The sequence below is a fragment of the Eubalaena glacialis genome, chromosome 1 (assembly GCF_028564815.1).
Source record: "Eubalaena glacialis isolate mEubGla1 chromosome 1, mEubGla1.1.hap2.+ XY, whole genome shotgun sequence".
Classification (NCBI taxonomy): Eukaryota; Metazoa; Chordata; class Mammalia; order Artiodactyla; family Balaenidae; genus Eubalaena; species Eubalaena glacialis.
This window is the reverse complement of record NC_083716.1, coordinates 160,744,110-160,765,667: the sequence shown is the minus strand read 5'-3', so window position 1 is coordinate 160,765,667 and position 21,558 is coordinate 160,744,110. Positions and strand designations below refer to the sequence as shown.

Genomic DNA, 21,558 nt, shown 5'->3' with positions numbered 1-21,558 from the left:
GCCATATATTTGCTTTTCTTACTCATGCTTTCTTTGACTTTGAAGCTATGTATGTAGATTCCGTGTCCCTGTAGGTGCCAGACTCAGGAATCTGAGCACGGGATGGCCAGGATGGTGAGCTCTCTTTTAGTAGGGACCTTTCATCCTGTGCCCTGCGCACCTGGCCACTGGTCCTGGGCAGGGGACGAGAGGAGAAACAGGCGTGGTGCAGTGAGAACACAACTAGGGAGATAAAGATGGCGTAGGAAGGACGATCCAGATTCCATTGCCCACAGGACAGACACAGCACCCGGAGAATCCCCGCATTCCCGCCGGGGAATCCCCCCGACCTCTCTCCAGCTTGATTTCAAAAGTTGCGAAACTACCGAGGGCTTCCGGACAGCAGCCGCCCCAGGTCCGGGCTCTCATCCCGAGGCCCCGAGGCCCCGAGGCCGCAGAACTGCGGGGTGGGGTGGAGGGCTGTTTCCAAACGAGCGGGAACAGAAAACCGAAACCAAAACCCGTCAGCCAGTCCCCGCCGCGCCGCCCGCGCTCCGCTAGCTGTGGGCCCCGCCGGCCGCTGAGGGCGCGTCTTTCCTCCGCCATGGCAAGTTGCTTTTGCTTTGGGTTTTGCAGGGCGGAGTGGTCCTCGTCCCGTCACCACGGTCCCCCAGGAGGACGCGGAGCCGGGCAGGACGGGCGAGGGTGCGGGGTGACCGGGGAGGCGCGGGGAGGGACCCCGAAGGCAAACCTAGCCCGGTCTTTCTGCACCTGCACGGGTGGCAGTTCCGCGCGCTCCTGAAATTCACCGCAGGCCAGCTCCAAAGGCACACATCGCCGCGGCCTCCTCCCGCACCTAGTGCCTGGTTGTCAGGGACACAGCTGTTTGGTCGACGAGTGGCCTCGCAGCCTGTGTTAGGGCTTAACTGTTGTCCTGCCACACTTTGGGAGCAGGAGAGGAGAGAATTGCCCAGAAATGGAGGCCACCGTTTCCTTTTGTAAAGGGCCAGCAAGAGGGATTCGAGCCAAGGACACAAGTTGGGAAAGCAGCCTGACGTCTTAGCGGGAATTCTTTTCTCTTGTGGCCTTAGTTCTTTCTCCAGACACAAAGGGCTCTGTGTTGTCACCATCTTTGCTGCCTAGCAAGAACAGTTAGCAAATTTAAGATTTAGGCTTCCGTGTTCTTTGAATCAAGCGCTTAAAAGCAGTGGCAGGGCCTTCAGTTCCCGGTCAGAAGTGCCCAAGCAGTTGTGAGGTGCAAGTGAGACTTTGTTTACCAGTGGCAGTAAAGGCAATGTGAATGAAAATAGACACCTAATTTTGAGAAAAGGAATGTAAGCGAACGCAGTGAATAAATTTAATTATCTCTCCCAAGTGCTTTACTTACAAAAATAAACTCACAGTTTTTCTTTTTATCTTTTTGCTTTCTGATACTATGGTCAAAAGTCTCTTAAAATGTATCATTGATGCAGGGAAATGGCCGTCATTTTAATACCTGCCGACCAAAATGCTGCTCATGTTTCAAAGTCCTGTATCCCCATATGGTAACTCTTGAAAGGGCTATCTCCAAGACCTCTCTTTTTCTTCTTAACGGTGGATAGAAGAGATTAATAGCCATCAAGGAGAAGTTTCTTTGATTTCAAAGATAAATGTAGACATTTGAATAAAGAAATATGGCATTAGTATTGATGAGGGCGGAGGCGGAGTAAGATTTTCCGAATTTAAATTGATTTAAAGATTTTCTTTGACACTGATTAAGAAAAGGAAGCTAATTCACCAGCCACTTATCCGTGGAGGTTGGTGTGGGCTGTTAGAGCCAGATGTATAGTAAATCAAAACAAATCTCATGTGAAACAAAAATCCCCTGAAAGTCTCAAAAATCTGTCATTTTTTTTTTTCCTTTTCTAGAAAGAACTATTTTGGGATAATTACATCTTACCACTTGGGGCTAGGATGGAGGAACACATTTTTATATTTTTACTGTTTCCTGTGCAATTTATTTGTCCCTGACTATTTTAAGAAACTGTTTTCCTCCGTTAAAAGTACCTCCCATAACAAAGAGTCTATAATTATTATGAGTTTCCTTTTTAGGAGACACTACCTTTGCTTTATATGTCTCAATATGAGCCATTTTCATCCTCCATTCCTCTGTCCCTTTGCTTTTGCTGTGAACTCGTTTGCATTTTTAATTAAATTTGACCATTAGTTAAAATTCAACCTCAGCCTTCAAGGTCTCTCTTTCATGAAGCCTTCTTTGACTGCTTTAGCCAGAATTAATCTTGCTTCCTAATCCTAAGTGACCTTCATTGTGAATGGTCTTGTATCCTTCTCAGATTTTGGGATGTTGGTCTGTTCTTCTTGTAGAGAAGTAGACCTCCCTCTTTTTTGTGCCTACCAAGCTCTGTTGAAATGATTTATGTATGTGCCTGCCTCCTTCTCATCCATAACTTAGAGGCTCTTTGTGTGTGTGTGTTGGTAATCTTAAGGCCCATCCAGGTGCCCCGCACATAATAAATGCTCAGTAAATTTTTATGGTGGAACAATTTCAGGGCGAGGGGTGTGCTTTATGTCTTTGTATGTGTCATCTTTGGTACCCAGCATATTGCCAGATATAGAACACCTGCTTCATTAATACTGTATTTGTTAATTGATTAACTAATTGACAAGATACTCTATATTCTAAGAAATGCAGGTACATTTTTGCCACCTTATTTTAATAACCACCAGCTGAAAAGTCAACAGAGATGCTGAGAGAGTGCATATCCTGGGGGTGGTCATCACTGACTTTAGGCATTTTCTATTATTGAATTCCTGCTATGATAAATGAGGATTTCACTCAAGTAACCTCTGACTTCTCCCACCTTTCAAGCTTGAAAGTTTTAGTAATATTTTAAATTCTCCTGTGGACTATTTTTGTAACTTTAATAATATACTTATAATTTTGATGGTATTACATGATTTTCAGTAATATAAGTATAGATTTTTCTTTCTATCTTTTTTTCTCAACTTCTGTTAGTTTTGCCTTTATTCTTACATTGACAGGGTTGAATGTTTCCATTTTATTCTGTAATCATATTTAAGTATTTGGTATTTTGAAGATTTAACAGAATTAGTCTAAAAGATAAAAACCAATGAGAGTGTCTATATTATTATGCAAACAGTAAATACTGTTTACAGCAGGGCCTAATAATAGTGTGCTGTGATTACTTTTTCTCCTTTTGGTCCAATGTCATGTGTATTTTTCCTTTTTCCACTTACAGAAAAATGTTCCTCGCAGCTGTGTCAAATAGATCTCTTTTTTTGGTGTTCTATAATTTACTGAAAACATGCACACTTTAATTTACTTATGATCTTTAGGCTTGGGCCCTTTCAAATGCCAGAAAGTGGAGGGGGAGGGGGCTTGCTCTGGGGTGCCAGCACCCATACTAGCAGGTCAGATTCTCCCTAGAGTGTCCATTCAGTTTTGTTTTGCCGCTAGCTTTTCAACTAATATTTCTGGTTTTGGTCCCTTTTTTCATTTCTGAGGTTCTGCCATGAAAGTTGTCACCTTTCCATTGCAACCCCCTTTTCTTTATTCTGGATTCCCTCTGTCTTATCCTTCCACATACTTCTGTGTCTTTTCCGTCTTCAAGAAATTGTTGAAATCTCCCCTATGCTGCTGATTGCTCCCCTTAATTGGGTTTATTCTCTTTTTTATTCTTCTACTTTCATTTTAAGATGCTCCTGGGTTAGATTGGACACTGTGTGTGTGCTTAGACTGTTTTCTTGATCGGGGAGGTCAGAAGCTGTTTGCCTATCCCCAGGGAAGTCCTACTCTGAGTATATAGAGTCCTCTGAACTGAAAACCGAAACATCCTTATGATCTATTAACCATTACTTGGACCTGTGAGACATCCTGTCCTCCCTGTGGGAAATTTAGGATAGATTATGTCTGAGCTCTGGTGTAATCAGGCTGGACTACCTATATAAGCATTGGGAGAAGTTTATAGGTCCACTTCCCTAAATGAGATGGGGAACAAATTAAAACCTTAATACAAGAAGTTCACAGAGAGTGAGCCCAGGGAAGGATCTACTTGCACTTGGTCCTCTGTTCCCAGGGTGGCACTGTCTACAATAGCATGTGCTCTCAGTGGTTGAATTCTATTTCAGATATGTGCTGGAAGGCAGGGTTTACGTCACTGTAGCTCCAATGTTATTGTCAGGGTTTTATTTTTTATGGTGACTTTTTCCTAATTTCCCCCCCCCCCAAAAAAAAAAGAGAGAATGTGTTTTTTATTACTTTATGTACTCCCAACTCTACAATCAAGAAAACATACAGCCAACTCCAAACTAGCAAATTTTGTGGTTAGCTTGACTTTTTTTTTTCTTTTTTAACATCTCTATTGGAGTATAATTGCTTTACAATGGTGTGTTACTTTCTGCTGTATAACAAAGTGAATCAGCTATACATAAACATATATCCCCATATCTCCTCCCTCTTGCATCTCCCTCCCACCCTCCCTATCCCACCCCTCTAGGTGGTCACAAAGCACCGAGCTGATCTCCCTGTGCTATGCGGCTGCTTCCCACTAGCTATCTGTTTTACATTTGGTAGTGTATATATGTCCTTGCCACTCTCTCACTTTGTCCCAGCTTACCCTTCCCACTCCCCGTGTCCTCAGGTCCATTCTCTACATCTGTGTCTTTATTCCTTTCCTGCCCCTAGGTTCTTCATAACCATTTTTTTTTTTAGACTCCATATATATGTGTTAGCATACGGCATTTGTTTTTCTCTTTCTGACTTAACTTCACTCTTTATGACAGTCTCTAGGTCCATCCACCTCGCTACAAATAACTCAATTTCGTTTCTTTTTTATGGCTGAGTAATATTCCATTGTATATATGTGCCACATCTTTATCCGTTCATCTGTCGATGGACACTTAGGTTGCTTCCATGTTCTGGCTATTGTAAATAGAGCTGCAATGAACATTGTGGTACAGAACTCTTTTTGAATTATGGTTTTCTCAGGGTATATGCCCAGTAGTGGGATTGCTGGGTCGTATGGTAGTACTATTTTTAGTTTTTTAAGGAACCTCCGTACTGTTCCCCATAGTGGCTGTATCAACTTACATTCCCACCAACATTATAGGAGGGTTCCCTTTTCTCCACACCCTCTCCAGCATTTATTGTTTGTAGATTTTTTGATGATGGCCATTCTGACAGTGTGTGGTGATACCTCATTGTAGTTTTGATTTGCATTTCTCTAATGATTAGTGATATTGAACATCCTTTCATGTGTTTGTTGGCAATCTGTATATCTTCTTTGGAGAAATGTCTGTTTAGGTCTTCTGCCCATTTTTGGATTGAGTTATTTGTTTTTTTGATATTGAGCTGCATGAGCTGCTTGTAAATCTTGGAGATTAATCCTTTGTCAGTTGCTTCGTTTGCAAATATTTTCTCTCATTCTGAGGGTTGTCTTTTTGTCTTGTTTATGGTTTCCTTTGCTGTGCAAAAGTTTTTAAGTTTCATTAGGTCCCATTTGTTTATTTTTGTTTTTATTTCCATTTCTCTAGGAGGTGGTTCAAAAAGGATCTTGCTGTGATTTATGTCATAGAGTGTTCTGCCTATGTTTTCCTCTAAGAGTTTTATAGTGTCTGGCCTTACATTTAGGTCTTTAATCCATTTTGAGTTTCTTTTTGTGTATGGTGTTAGGGAGTGTTCTAATTTCATTCTTTTACATGTAGCTGTCCAGTTTTCCCAGCACCACTTATTGAAGAGGCTGTCTTTTCTCCATTGTATATTCTTGCCTGCCTTATCAAAAATAAGTTGACCATATGAGTGTGGGTTTATCTCTGGGCTTTCTATCCTGTTCCATTGATCTATATTTCTGTTTTTGTGCCAGTACCATACTGTCTTGATTACTGTAGCTTTGTAGTATAGTCTGAAGTCTGGGAGCCTTATTGCTCCAGCTCAGTTTTTCTTTCTCAAGATTGTTTTGGCTATTTGGGGTCTTTTGTGTTTCCATACAGATTGTGAAATTTTTTTTCCTAGTTCTTTGAAAAATGCCAGTGGTAGTTTGATAGGGATTGCATTGAATCTGTAGATTACTTTGGGTAGCAGAGTCATTTTCACAATGTTGATTCTTCCAGTCCAAGAACATGGTATATCTCTCCATCTGTTTGTATCATCTTTAATTTCTTTCATCAGTGTCTTATAGTTTTCTGCATACAGGTCTTTTGTCTCCTTAGGTAGGTTTATTCCTAGGTATTTTATTCTTTTTGTTTCATTGGTTAGCTTGACTTTTAAAAAAATTTTGATTTAAAAAATTTATATCTTGGGACTTCCCTGGGAGTCCAGTGGTTAAGACTTCCCCTTCCCATGCAGGTGGTCCCTGGTCAGGGAGCTAAGATCCCACATGCCTCCGGGCCAAAAAACCAAAACATAAAGCAGAGGCAATATTATAACAAATTCAATAAAGACTTTAAAAATGGTCCACATTAAAAAAAAAACCTTAAAAAAAATTTATATCTCAATCTTTTCCTTTGTGATTACAATTATTTTTAGGTCTTTCTAAAATCTGACAAATGTTAACCAGTGTTTTCCATTTATTAAAAAAAGGGGTTTCCTTTTTACATTTTAACTCTCAAATTTATATAGAGTTTATGCTGGCATATGGTATGAGGCCAGGCCCTAACCTTAATAATTTTTTCAAGTATCTAATCAATTGCAAGAGCACCTTTATTGAATAAAATAGCTTTTCCCACTGGTGTGTAACATTGCCTATGCTAAGTAGAATCCTATATATTTGAAGAGTATCCTACTATTTTTTTGCAGGCATCAGTTTTGAAGGTCAAGGAATCCGAAGCGTCTGAAAGAACAATTGTAGTTGCTGGTCTTCCAGTTGGTTCTGTTAATGATCAATCGCTGACCGTATTAGTGAAGATTCACTTTCAAGATATTGAGAATGAGGGTGGAGTTGTTGAAGATGTGATATATCCAACAAGAACCAAGGGAGTTGCATATGTAACATTCAAAGAAAAAAAAGGTATTTCCCAATCAAATTTTTGTAATCTTAGAAACACTTCTGTAATGAAATTAAAAATTGAATTTCATTAAAATAATTCATGGGATTGGTAAAGTTTAAAGTGTATTTAAAAAGTAATAATTCTATTTTTTTTAACATCTTTATTGGAATATAATTGTTTTACAATGGTGTGTTAGTTTCTGCTTTATAACAAAGTGAATCAGTTATGCATATACATATGTCCCCATATCTCTTCCCTCTGCATCTCCCTCCCTCCCACCTTCCCTATCCCACCCCTCTAGGTGGTCACAGAGCACCGAGCTGATCTCCCTGTGCTATGCAGCTGCTTCCCACTAGCTATCTATTTTACATTTGGTAGTGTATATATGTCCATGCTACTCTCTCACTTTGTCCTAGCTTACCTTCCCCCTCCCCATATCCTCAAGTCCATCCTCAAGTAGGTCTGCGTCTTTATTCTCATCTTGCCCCTAGGTTCTTCATGACCATTTTTTTTTTTTTTTTTTTAGATTCCATATGTATGTGTTAGCATACGGTATTTGTTCTTCTCTTTCTGACTTAGTTCACTCTGTATGACAGACTCTAGATCCATCCACCTCACTACAAATAACTCAATTTCGTTTCTTTTTATGGCTGAGTAATATTCCATTGTATATATGTGCCATATCTTCTTTATCCATTCATCTGTTGATGGACACTTAGGTTGCTTCCATTTCCTGGCTATCATAAATAGAGCTGCAATTAACATTTTGATACATGACTCTTTTTGAATTATGGTTTTCTCAGGGTATATGCCCAGTAGTGGGATTGCTGTGTCGTATGGTAGTTCTGTTTTTAGTTTTTTAAGGAACCTCCATACTGTTCTCCATAATGGCTGTATCAATTTACATTCCCACCAACAGTGCAAGAGGGTTCCCTTTTCTCCACACCCTCTCCAGCATTTATTGTTTGTAGATTTTTTGATGATGGCCATTCTGACCGGTGTAAGATGATATCTCATTGTAGTTTTGATTTGCATTTCTCTAATGATTAATGATGTTGACCCTTCTTTCATGTGTTTGTTGGCAATCTGTATATCTTCTTTGGAGAAATGTCTATTTAGGTCTTCTGCCCATTTTTGGATTGGGTTGTTTGTTTTTTTGTTATTGAGCTGCATGAGCTGCTTGTAAATTTTGGAGATTAATCCTTTGTCAGTTGCTTAATTGGCAAATATTTTCTCCCATTCTGAGGGTTGTCTTTTCATCTTGTTTATGGTTTCCTTTGCTGTGCAAAAGCTTTTAAGTTTCATTAGGTCCCATTTGTTTATTTTTGTTTATATTTCCATTTCCCTAGGAGGTGGGTCAAAAAGGATCTTGCTGTGATTTATGTCATAGAGTGTTCTGCCTATGTTTTCCTCTAAGAGTTTGATAGTGTCTGGCCTTACATTTAGGTCTTTAATCCATTTTGAGTTTCTTTTTGTGTATGGTGTTAGGGAGTGTTCTAATTTCATTCTTTTACATGTAGCTGTCCAGTTTTCCCAGCACCTCTTATTGAAGAGGCTGTCTTTTCTCCACTGTATTTTCTTGTCTCCTTTATCAAAGATAAGGTGACCATATGTGCGTGGGTTTATCTCGGGGTTTTCTATCCTGTTCCATTGATCTATATTTCTGTTTTTGTGCCAGTACCATACTGTCTTGATTACTGTAGCTTTGCAGTATAGGCTGAAGTCTGGGAACCTGATTCCTCCAGCTCCGTTTTTCTTTCTCAAGATTGCTTTGGCTATTCGGGGTCTTTTGTGTTTCCATGCAAATTGTGAAATTTTTTGTTCTAGTTCTTTGAAAAATGCCAGTGGTAGTTTGATAGGGATTGCATTGAATCTGTAGATTGCTTTGGGTAGTAGAGTCATTTTCACAATGTTGATTCTTCCAATCCAAAACATGGTATATCTCTCCATCTGTTTGTATCATCTTTAATTTCTTTCATCAGTGTCTTATAATTTTCTGCATACAGGTCTTTTGGCTCCTTAGGTAGGTTTATTCCTAGATATTTTATTCTTTGTGTTGCAGTGGTAAATGGGAGTGTTTTGTTAATTTCACTTTCAAATTTTTCATCATTAGTGTATAGGAATGTTAGAGATTTCTGTGCATTAATTTTGTATCCTGCTACTTTACCAAATTCATTGATTAGCTCTAGTAGTTTTCTGGTAGCATCTTTAGGATTCTCTATGTATAGTATCATGTCATCTGCAAACAGTGACAGCTTTACTTCTTCTATTCCGATTAGGATTCCTTTTATTTCTTTTTCTTCTCTGATTGCTGTGGCTAAAACTTCCAAGACTATGTTGAATAATAGTGGTGAGAGTGGACAACCTTGTCTTGTTCCTGATATTAGTGGAAATGGTTTCAGTTTTTCAACATTGAGGACTATGTTGGCTGTGGTTTTGTCATATATGGCCTTTATTATGTTGAGGTAAGTTCCCTCTATGCCTACTTTTTGGAGGGTTTTTATCATAAATCGGTATTGAATTTTGTTGAAAGCTTTCTCTGCATCTATTGAGATGATCATATGGTTTTTCTCCTTCAATTTGTTAATATGGTGTATCACATTGTTTGATTTGCGAATATTAAAGAATCCTTGCATTCCTGGGATAAACCCTACTTGATCATGGTGTATGATCCTTTTAATGTGCTGTTGGATTCTGTTGGCTAGTATTTTGTTGAGGATTTTTGCATCTATGTTCATCAGTGATATTGGCCTGTAGTTTTCTTTCTTTGTGACATCTTTTTCTGGTTTTGGTATCAGGGTGATGGTGGCCTCGTGTAATGAGTTTGGGAGTGTTCCTCCCTCTGCTACATTTTGTAAGAGTTTTAGAAGGATAGGTGTTAGCTCTTCTCTAAATGTTTGATAGAATTCGCCTGTGAAGCCATCTGGTCCTGGGGTTTTGTTTGTTGGAAGATTTTTTTTTTTTTTTAAATAATTAATTTATTTATTTTTGGCTGTGTTGGGTCTTCGTTTCTGTGCGAGGGCTTTCTTTGGTTGTGGCGAGCGGGAGCCACTCTTCATCGCGGTGCGCGGGCCTCTCACTGTCGCGGCCTCTCTTGTTGCGGAGCACAGGCTCCAGACGCGCAGGCTCAGTAGTTGTGCCTCACGGGCCCAGTTGCTCCACGGCATCTGGGATCTTCCCAGACCAGGGCTCGAACCCGTGTCCCCTGCATTGGCAGGCAGATTCTCAACCACTGCGCCACCAGGGAAGCCCTGTTGGAAGATTTTTAATCACAGTTTCAATTTCAGTGCTTGTGATTGGTCTGTTCATATTATCTATTTCTTCCTGGTTCAGTCTCGGAAGGTTGTGCATTTCTAAGTATCTGTCCATTTCTTCCAGGTTGTCCATTTTATTGGCATAGAGTTGCTTGTAGTAATGTCTCATGATCCTTTGTATTTCTGCAGTGTCAGTTGTTACTTCTCCTTTTTCATTTCTAATTCTATTGATTTGAGTCTTCTCCCTGTTTTTCTTGATGTGTCTGGCTAATAGTTTATCAATTTTGTTTATCTTCTCAAAGAACCAGCTTTTAGCTTTATTGATCTTTGCTATTGTTTCCTTCATTTCTTTTTCATTTATTTCTGATCTGATCTTTATGCTTTCTTTCCTTCTGCTAACTTTGGGGGTTTTTTGTTATTCTTTCTCTAATTGCTTTAGGTGTAAGGTTAGGTTGTTTATTTGAGTTGTTTCTTGTTTCTTGAGATAGGATTGTATTGCTATAAACTTCCCTCTTAGAACTGCTTTTGCTGCATCCCATAGGTTTTGGGTCATCGTGTTTTCATTGTCATTTATTTCTAGGTATTTTTTGATTTCCTCTTTTATTTCTTCAGTGATCTCTTGGTTATTAAGTAGTGTGTTGTTTAGCCTCCATGTGTTTGTATTTTTTACAGATTTTTTCCTGTAATTGATATCTAGTCTGATAGCATTGTGGTCGGAAAAGATACTGGATACAATTTCAATTTTCTTAAATTTACCAAAGCTTGATATTTGACCCAAGATATGATCTATCCTGGAGAATGTTCCATGAGCACTTGAGAAGAAAGTGTATTCTGTTGTTTTTGGATGGAATGTCCTATAAATATCAATTAAGTCCATCTTGTTTAATGTATCACTTAAAGCTTCTGTTTCCTTATTTATTTTCATTTTGGATGATCTGTCCATTGGTAAAAGTGAGGTGGTAAAGTCCCCTACTCTGATTGTGTTCCTGTCGATTTCCCCTTCTATGGCTGTTAATATGTGACTTATGTAGTGAGGTGCTCTTATGTTGGGTGCATAAATATTTACAATTGTTATATCTTCTTCTTGGATTGATCCCTTGATCATTATGTAGTGTCCTTCTTTGTCTTGTAATATTCTTTGTTTTAAAGTCTGATATGAGAATTGTTTTGTCTGATATGAGAATTGCTACTCCAGCTTTCTTTTGATTTCCATTTGCATGGAATATCTTTTTCCATCCCCTCACTTTCAGTCTGTATGTGTCCCTAGGTCTGAAGTGGGTCTCTTGTAGACAGCATATATACGGGTCTTGTTTTTGTATCCATTCAGCCAATCTATGTCTTTTGGTTGGAGCATTTAATCCATTTACATTTAAGGTAATTATTAATATGTATGTTCGTATTACCATTTTCTTAATTGTTTTGGGTTTGTTATTGTAGGTCTTTTCCTTCTCTTGTGTTTCCTGCCTAGAGAAGTTCCTTTAGTATTTGTTGAAAAGCTGTTTTGGTGGTGAATTCTCTTAGCTTTTGCTTGTCTGTAAAGGTTTTAATTTCTCCGTCAAATCTGAATGAGATCCTTGCTGGGTAGAGTAATCTTTGTTGTAGGTTTTTCTCCTTCATCACTTTAAATATGTCCTTCCACTCCCTTCTGGCTTGCAGAGTTCCTGCTGAAAGGTCAGCTGTTAACCTTATGGGGATTCCCTTGTGTGTTATTTGTTGGTTTTCCCTTGCTGTTTTTAATATTTTTTCTTTGTATTTAATTTTTGATAATTTGATTAATATGTGTCTTGGCCTGTTTCTCCTTGGGTTTATCCTGTATGGGACTCTGTGCTTCCTGGACTTGATTAACTATTTCCTTTCCCATATTAGGGAAGTTTTCAACTATAATCTCTTCAAATATTTTCTCAGTCCCTTTCTTTTTCTCTTCTTCTGGGACCCCTATAATTCGAATGTTGGTGCATTTAATGTTGTCCCAGAGGTCTCTTAGGCTGTCTTCATTTCTTTTCATTCTTTTTTCTTTATTCTGCTCTGCTATAGTTATTTCCACTCTTTTATCTTCCAGGTCACTTATCCGTTCTTCTGCCTCAGTTATTCTGCTATTGATCCCTTCTAGAGAATTTTAAATTTCATTTATTGTGTTGTTCATCACTGTTTGTTTGCTCTTTAGTTCTTCTAGTTCCTTGTTAAACGTTTCTTGTATTTTCTCCATTCTATTTCCAAGATTTTGGATCACCTTTACTATCATTATTCTGAATTCTTTTTCAGGTAGACTGCCTATTTCCTCTTCATTTGTTTGGTCTGGTGGGTTTTTGCCTTGCTCGTTCATCTGCTGTGTGTTTCTCTGCCTTATCATTTTGCTTAACTTACTGTGTTTGGGGTCTCCTTTTCTCAGGCTGCAGGTTCGTAGTTCCCATTGTTTTTGGTGTCTCTCCCCAGTGGCTAAGTTTGGTTCAGTGGGTTGTGTTGGCTTCCTGGTGGAGGGGACTAGTGCCTGTGTTCTGGTGGATGAGGCTGGATCTTGTCTTTCTGGTGGGCAGGTCCACGTCTGGTGGTGTGTTTTGGGGTGTCTGTGGCCTTATTATGATTTTAGGCAGCCTCTCTGCTGCTGGATGGGGTTGTGTTCCTGTCTTGCTAGTTGTTTGGCATAGGGTGTCCAGCACTGTAGCTTGCTGTTCGTTGATTGGAGCTGGGTCTTGGTGTTGAGATGTAGATCTCTGGGAGATTTTCGCCGTTTGATATTATGTGGAGCTGGGAGGTCTCTTGTGGACCAGTGTCCTGAACTTGGCTCTCCTACCTCAGGGACACAGCCCTGACGCCTGGCTGGAGTACCAGGAGCCTGCCATCCCCACAGCTCAGAATAAAAGGGAGAAAAAAAGAAAGAAAGAGAGAAGATAAAATAAAATAAAATAAAATAAAATGAAATAAGATAAAATAGCTATTAAAATAAAAAATAAAAAATAATTGTTAAAAAAATTTAAAAAGTAATTAAAAAAAAAGAAAGAAGAGATCAACGAAACCAAAAAACAAATCCACCAATGATAACAAGCGCTAAAAACTATATTAAAAAAAAAACAAACTAAACAAAAACAGACAGAGAGTCCCTAGGACAAATGGTAAAAGCAAAGCTATACAGACAAAATCACACACAGAAGCACAGACATACACACTCACAAAAAGAGAAAAAGGGAAAAAAAATATATCGTTACTCCCAAAGTCCACCTCTCAATTTGGGATGATTCGTTGTCTATTCAGGTATTCCACAGATGCAGGGTACATCAAGTTGATTGTGGAGATTTAATGTGCTGCTCCTGAGGCTGCTGGGAGAAATTTCCCTTTCTCTTCTTTGTTTGCACAGCTCCTGGGGTTCAGCTTTGGATTTGGCCCCGCCCCTGTGTGTAGGTCACCTGAGGGCGTCTCTTCTTCGCTCAGACAGGACGGGGTTAAAGGAGCAGCTTATTCGGGGGCTCTGGCTCACTCAGGTCGGGGGGAGGGAGGGGTACGGAATGCGGGGCGAGCCTGCGGCGGCAGAGGCCAGCATGACATTGCACCAGCCTGAGGCGCGCTGTGTATTCTCCCGGGGAAGTTGTCCCTGGATCATGGGACCCTGGCAGTGGCGGGCTGCACCGGCTCCCAGGAAGGGAGATGTGGATAGTGACCTGTGCTTGCACACAGGCTTCTTGGTGGCGGCAGCAGCCGCCTTAGCGTCTCATGCCCGTCTCTGGGGTCCGCGATGATAGCCGTGGGTCGCGCCCGTCTCTGGAGCTCCTTTAAGCGGCGCTCTTAATCCCCTCTCCTCGCGCACCAGGAACAAAGAGGCAAGAAAAAGTCTCTTGCCTCTTCGGCAGCTCCAGACTTTTTCCCGGACTCCCTCCCGGCTAGCTGTGGTGCACTTCAGGCTGCGTTCACGTAGCAAACCCCAATTCTCTCCCTGGGATCCAACCTCCGAAGCCCGAGCCTCAGCTCCCAGCCCCCACCCGCCCCGGCGGGTGAACAGGCAAGCCTCTCGGGCTGGTGAGTGCTGGTCGGCACCGATCCTCTGTGCGGGAATCTCTCCACTTTGCCCTCCACACCCCTGTGGCTGCGCTCTCCTCCGTGGCTCCGAAGCTTCCCCCCTCTGCCACCTGCAGTCTCTGCCCGCGAAGGGGCTTCCTAGTGTGTGGAAACCTTTCCTCCTTCACAGCTCCCTCCCACTGGTGCAGGTCCCGTCCCTATTCTTTCGACTCTGTTTTTTCTTTTTTCTTTTGCCCTACCCAGGTACGTGGGGAGTGTCTTGCCTTTTTGGAGGTCTGAGGTCTTCTGCCAGCATTCAGGATGTGTTCTGTAGGAGTTGTTCCACATGTAGATTTATTTCTGATGTATTTGTGGGGAGGAAGGTGATCTCCACATCTTACTCTTCCGCCATCTTGAAGCTCTTGCTCAATAATTCTATTCTTGAATATAAAAGTGGCACAATGGTGTGTTAAGCAAGAATAAATGTGAAAATGCCTCATGATAGAGTTGTCAATAACTGGCAGTCTTAAAGACTTCTTTTTTTCTATATTTTAAATCTGTCTATATCTTGGGATAAAGGTGATAAATTTTATTGTAGAAAATTTGTAAAATACAGAAAAACCCCCCACAAAAGTTATCTATAATCTCACAAAAAAGATAAATACTTGGGGAATTTTGAGGTGGCTTCAGCAATATAATTATACCATTTGCTTCTCTTTGATCAAACCAACAAATGGATATTCTCATATAGTATCTGCTTTATTACTGGGAAAGTTGGACTGAAGAAATATGGCTTGGATCTGAGGTCAGAGTGAGCCATTCTGTTCCCCACTTCCAGCCTGACATAAGTGAGAAAATTGGGTCTGCAGAGCTATTCACCCCTCCAGCCTCATGGATGGGGCAGCCTTCTGTACAGCACAGTGGCTGGTAGAATAAATTGCCAAAGAAAGGTGAGTCTCCATGCCAGCCTTTTGGAGGTAAAAGTACTACATAAGAGTAGGAGCAGAAGAGACCTTGCTCTGCTTGAGGGAAGATAGGGTCCAGAGAGAGATCCAAAAGACTGTGGGTTATCTGTACCTTTATCTGTCACCATCAGTTATGTCATTCCTTCTCAGTGGGGATGTTCAGGTAAGGGATGGCGGGAAGGGCTCCTTATTATTTCTCTAAGGGGAACGTAGAAGTTAATAATTTTATATTATTAAGGGAAATTATTAATTTTATATATTGCATTGGTTAACTGAGAGAGAGAAAGAGAGGGCTCATTTATTCATTTATTCACAAATATTTATTGAGTGCCTATTACTTTTCAGGCACCATTCTAGGCCTTGAGGTTATACAGCAATGAATGAAATAGGCAAAATGTTTTTTTTTCATGAAGCATACATCTGTGGAGAGATAATAAACAAGCCAGTAAATGAATATATAATTGTTGTGTGCTTTATTTATTTTTATATTTACATATACTTATATATTTATACATATTAATATATAATATGGTGCTATAAAAAATATAAAGAAGAATAAAGGGATAGAATGTGATGGATAGTGCTACTTTAGACAGAGTGGGTAGGAAAATACTCTGTTTAGGTGACATTTGAACAGAGACTTGAATGAAGTAAGGGAATGACTCATGCAGATAAGGGGGAAGAAAATTCTAGGCACAGGGAAGGACTGGGAAAAATTCTCTGAGGGGTAGCCTGCTGGGCGTTTTGAAGAACAGTGAGGAGGTACGTGTGACGAGTGGAATGAGCAAGGAGGAGAGAATAGGAGATGTGGTTAGATGGGCAACTGGGACCAGGTTATGTTAAGGAGTACATGGGTCAAAGCAAGGTGTCTGGATTTTATTCTAGGTGACATGGGAAGCCATTGGAGGGTTTTAAGCAGAGGACTGACAGAATGTGACGGCCTTTTTTAACGTGATCCATCTGACAGCCATGTGGAGAATAAGAGCTACTAGTCGGTGCTGGCTTTGACTAGGGTAGTAGCAGGGCAGGTGATTGAGAACTGGTGGGTGTTCAGAATTTGTAGATGGACTAAGTGTCATTTTCTGAGATGCTGAGCACGGGAGGAAGAGTACTTTTGGAAGGGGGCTAGTTATTAAGAGTTGAATTTTGGTCGTTGAGACGTCTATTCAGATAATGAAGTGGAGATTTCCACAGGCAGAAGGGAGAAAGGTCGATGTTGAAGAGAGGATTTTGGAGGTGATACATAGATGATGTCTAAAGCTGTGGAAATTGTTGACATCACCCAGGGGGTGGGTGTAAGGTTAGCAAAGAGGTGTGAGGCCTGAGGTGGCGGGGCAGGGGGGTGGGAGGGGGCATGCCAAAGCCTAGAGAATGGGAAGAGAAGGAAAATTAGCGAAGGAGACTGAGCAGGTCAGCCAGTGAATTAGAGGAAAGCAAACCAGGACAGTGTGGTATCCTGGATTCAGAAAGGTGAAGTCTCCTCATGACCGTAATTAACAGAGTGGTGGGGGATTTACTTTTAGGTGTTTGTTATGTATTATATATAACATACAAAACATGCAAGTGTTTTACGTATGTATGTATACATATATATGTATAAATTTTAATGTGTTAAAGTAGAAGGAAAAACTATGTAAATGCTGAATTTAGAGGAAACACAGAAAAAAATCTTAGGTATTTTAAAAGAATTGAACATCTCTATTATTATTAATTAAAGTAATTATTAATGTATTGTGCCACAAACACTTCTGGTGACCCTTTTTCCACTTAGTTGCAGAGAATGTCATCAGAAAAAAGAAACACTATCTAGCAGAGATGGTCAGACCCGCTCAACTCACCGTCTCCCATTTTAGTGAAAAGGTAAGTGTAATGCTGATCATCTGGATCCCATTTCTTCTGCAGAGAATCTCCTCTACGTAGGAGGCACAAAGCACCCTCATCCCATGACTTCTAGAAAAGAAAGTGCAAACTCCTGTTAACCTGAGTTGGTGTTAAAGGTCAAACCTGTGTCTTGAAATTTTTTGGTTATTGCCTGGTCACTTTTATGTTTCTCTATGACCCTCTTAATGCTTTTAAAGTGACAGTATGCTTTTATGCTGTCATGGATGATGTCAGGCATCTACCTAAAGACTTCCTTTGTGGGGGAAAAAACAATTAGGATGAACATTAAAAAGGAGCTTTGAAGACACAGTAAAGGTGGAAGTAAGAGGAAAAAGTAAAATTCAAAGCATTGGTTTAAAACTTTATTCTGTAAGAAACCTAGGGTTCTGTGCAGCCATCTGAGGAACTTCTAACTTGGAGGGCTCTCTACGGGGACCCCTATCCACAGAGCAGAACCAGAACAGTGTATTTCTCTGGGTTCTGCTTAAGACTTTGTTTCAAAAAAGCATTCTGCCTCTGAAAAAATATTTGACCACCTCTATTTAGGGTAATACAGTGAGAAATGTGAATCCCAAATCGAACACTGTGGCCTTGATAGGGTTGTGGCATCCGTTTGATGGGCAGCTATGGCGCAAGAAGCCAGCTGTGCTAGGCAGTTGAGGCCTGGTTTAGGGGCTACCGCAGGGGAGACCGAGAAAGTGGCAGAAAAAGAATGTGTTTATGTAGTCTGCTCCACCAGGTGGTGCTGTTTTAATTTCTCTGTTTAATTTTAGGTCTTCAGCTCTGTAAATGCTGTCCTTGATCTTTCTGTTTTTCGGAGTCAAATTGGTCTGAGAAGTCTGGTAATGGACCTGGAAAGGGAAATCCCAGCTTTATGCTTCAGTCCTTTGGAAGCCAATGGAAGAATCTCCGTTCAAGGATCATTTCTGGCTATCAAGAAGCTCAAAGAATCTTTGCTATTAAAAGCAAGTTCTCTTTTAGAAAAAAACAGGAATAGACAGAGCCCCAGAGAGAGTACATGGAAAAGTAGTCACTCTTTAAAGCCACCCAGGTCCTCAACACCTGAGACTATGAGAAGAGGAGAAAGGCTTGTTCTCGACACAGATATTTTCCTTTACCTGAAAAAGACGAGCGGATTTTATGAAAGCACACTGAAAAAATTTCATGCTCTATGTCAAGAGACAGTGGATGGTGAAATTACCACACTTTGTATAAGGAATGCTGAAGGTGGTTCTCAGCCAAACAATGAAAAACAGGTAAAAGAGCTCATTGAGAAATATTCACATGCTCTTCACTTTGAGCTTAGAAAGGAGACATTTATTTTGGAAGGAAAGGAAAATAGAGAGAAAAGAAATATTAAGCTGGCATGTGAGCAACTAAGTTCGAGGTACCTTCAGGTTCTGGTTAATTTTTATTATACGCACATTGACATTATAGGATCTTCTTCTGACACGTACTTGTTTAAAAAAGAGGTCATGAAATTAATAAGGCAGAAAGTTAGGTAATAAAATCCTCAGCAACAGTAACGAGAATGGCTGCTGCCTTCCCTTACTGAGCAGTAGTGATGTCATGCGCGATCCCAGCTTTACAGACATTATCTCATTTAATTCTTTTTTTTTTTTTTTTTTTTTTTGGCTGCACTGCACAGCTTGTGGGATCTTAGTTTCCCAACCAGGGATCAAACCTGGGCCCCCTGCCGTGGAAGCGTGGAGTCCTAACCACTGGATGCCATGGAATTCCCTATCTCATTTAATTCTTGTGACCATCTTTCATCACAGGCATTTCCATCCTCATGTTATAGGGGAAGAAACTAGGATTTGAAGAGGTGAAAACACTTGTCTGAAGTTATCTAGCTGCCCATCAGCAGGAGTTAAACCCAAAGATAATATCTAAGGTATAAAACTTCGAAAATTATAAAACTAAATTTAAAGAAACTTCACTTTCTCTGCAACCCCAAATTCTTAGAAAAAAGAGGTAGCCTTCATTCTAACATATAAGAAGTTTGGATGATTATTATGCCATTGGCAATTTCTTAACATTTACAAAATTTGCGTTTACTCCAAATAGAATTAGAATCCTAGCAAAACTCACTTGAGAAGCTACTTAGATGGTATTTCTGATGCAGGTAGTCATTACTTGACCAAATCCCATATTAGTATAAGGCTATTGGACATACAGAACATTTTTACTGCTGCTTACTTAGCCTAAGTGCTTACATAAAATGTTGATTCTCCTGTTGGAATTATGAAGGGAGTATAGTGTCTATTTTATAATTGTAAAATTAATAGCATTTCAGGAATAAGATCATGGATGATAAGAATAATAGCAAACACTTACTTGCTAGGCATAATTTTAAGTGCATTATATATCTTTACTCATTCAGTCCTGACAGCAGCCCTGTGAGTTAGGTGCTATCTTTATCGCCCTTTCACACATGAGGAAACTGGTGCCTAGTGATATAATGTAACTTGCCCATGGCTCTGATTACCGAACGGTGCTTCTCCCTTTTGTAGTCTCTCACAATTCTACTTAAACAATTGAGAAATGTTTCCTTAAAGATGACAGAAGGATTTGAAAATTCTTTACTGAAGGGAAGCCAGAGCTTGTAAGTCATTTGGTTGTCTGTGACTGACCTGCATTTAACTTAGCATTAAGCCAATTTTAAGTATCGGGGGCACTGCAGAGACCCTCCCAGGATAATAAAATGATACATCTTGCTCATCTCAAAGTAAACAAACATGGTTATGATGATTTGAACTGTTTATATCAGTAGAAAAGCGTAAGAAAAATCTATATGCTTTCATTTTTCTTAGCTACCTAAATCCCAAATATGTAAATGATTTCTATTTCTTTAAATATGTTATTTCATTTCTGTATGACTAAACTTTTTGCCATGGGAAAATTCTCTTTATATGAAGTGTCCAATAAGGTATCTTTAAAGAGGTGTTTGACTTTCATTTTGCTTCTAGGGGTTTGTTTCAGTCTGGGTCCAGTCGGGAGAGAGAAGGCACACAGTAATTTGAACAGGGAAAGTTTAATATAAAGAATTGTTAACTATGACGGGATTGGAATAATGAGGGATTGGCTCGTAAGAAACAGAGAAAACTCTACCAAATACAGGAGTAACAGATATAAGGAGTAGTTTAGACAGAGCGCCCAGGGAAAACCTCCCCCTCCCACCCTACAGCCCCCAACTTAAATCCAGACTTTGCTGTAGGGTTTGTGCCAGGGAATCTTGCTGGAAATCCATCCTCTAGGGTACTGGAGGAATCTGGTTAGAAGGTGTCTCTCCAGTGACCCTCCATTACAACATGCCTGAGGGGATTACTGGGGGGAGCTGCTGGTGGCCGCGTGCTGCTGGCCATTTGGTACTATGGGCGCTCAGTGCTGGGGAGGCCTTGTGTGTGGGCGTTGGACACTGGAGCACCTGCCCATGCTGCGCGAGCCTAATGCTGGAGAAGCTGCGTGCGCTGAAGAAGCTGCGTATGGGGGAACCTTCCTCTGCCGGGGACCTGGATTCTGAGGAGCCTGCCAATTGAACACACTGAAGGAGGAACAAGGTTCTTTCCTCCTGCAGTGCCTATCCAGCGCCCTCTACTGAGAAAGCTTAATATCTTGCCAGCTACAAAGGAAGGATAAAAGGCCCAAATTTGTTTTTACTGAGTAGGCATATAGGATGAATTTAAAGCTGAGTCAATAAATTGATAACTGGCAGTTATATGATACCTACCAAGGCTTTCATTATTACCACAAATTTAATACCGATAGAATAGTCTTTCAGGGACTTCCTTGGTGGCGCAGTGGTTAAGAATCCACCTGCCAATGCCGGGGACATGGGTTCGACCCCTGGTCGGGGAAGACCCCACATGCTGCGGAGCAACTAAGCCCGTGTGCCACAACTACTGAGCCTGCGCTCTAGAGCCTGCGAGCCACAACTACTGAGCCCGTGTGCCACTGCTATTGAAACCCGCGTGCCTAGAGCCCGTGCTCCGCAACAAGAGAAGCCACCGCAATGAGAAGCCCTCACACTGCAACAAAGAGTAGCCCCTGCTCACTGCAACTAGAGAAAGCCCGCGCGAAGCAACGAAGACCCAACGCAGCCAAAAATAAATAAATAAATGGAAAAAAATCCTATTAAAAAAAATAGTCTTTCAACAAAGAGCTGGATCAGAATAGTGAGGCTCATTCCTTGACTTGATAGACACTGAATGCTAATTGGTTTATGGGTATGAATATAGCATCTTCTGCTTGAGAAGATTATGTATTTCAGGTGTTTTACATATTGCTGTCCATTTTAGAGTTCATTTAACAGCACTGTCCTTATAGTATGCTAGTCGTGTAACCAATTTCTGTCCTTAATAAAAACTGACATTTTAATTTTCAAAATGGTAGTAGTGATTTTTATTAAAATTTATTTTTGAAGGTTACTGATGCTCAGGAAGATGATGTGAATTCTATCCTGTTCTAGCCTAAACCCTGTTGTGTGT

General features: G+C 40.5%; 1 protein-coding gene across 1 annotated transcript; it reads left to right on the top strand.

Moving 5' to 3' along the window:
• The first annotated feature begins 431 nt into the window (after window positions 1–431).
• RBM43 (RNA binding motif protein 43) lies at window positions 432–21,435 on the top strand. Its single transcript, XM_061200096.1, has 4 exons — window positions 432–586; window positions 6,794–7,004; window positions 16,962–17,050; window positions 17,845–21,435. The coding sequence occupies exons 1-4, from the start codon at window positions 584–586 to the stop codon at window positions 18,574–18,576; spliced, it is 1,035 nt and encodes a 344-aa protein (XP_061056079.1). The 5' UTR covers window positions 432–583; the 3' UTR covers window positions 18,577–21,435.
• The last annotated feature ends 123 nt before the right edge of the window (window positions 21,436–21,558 follow it).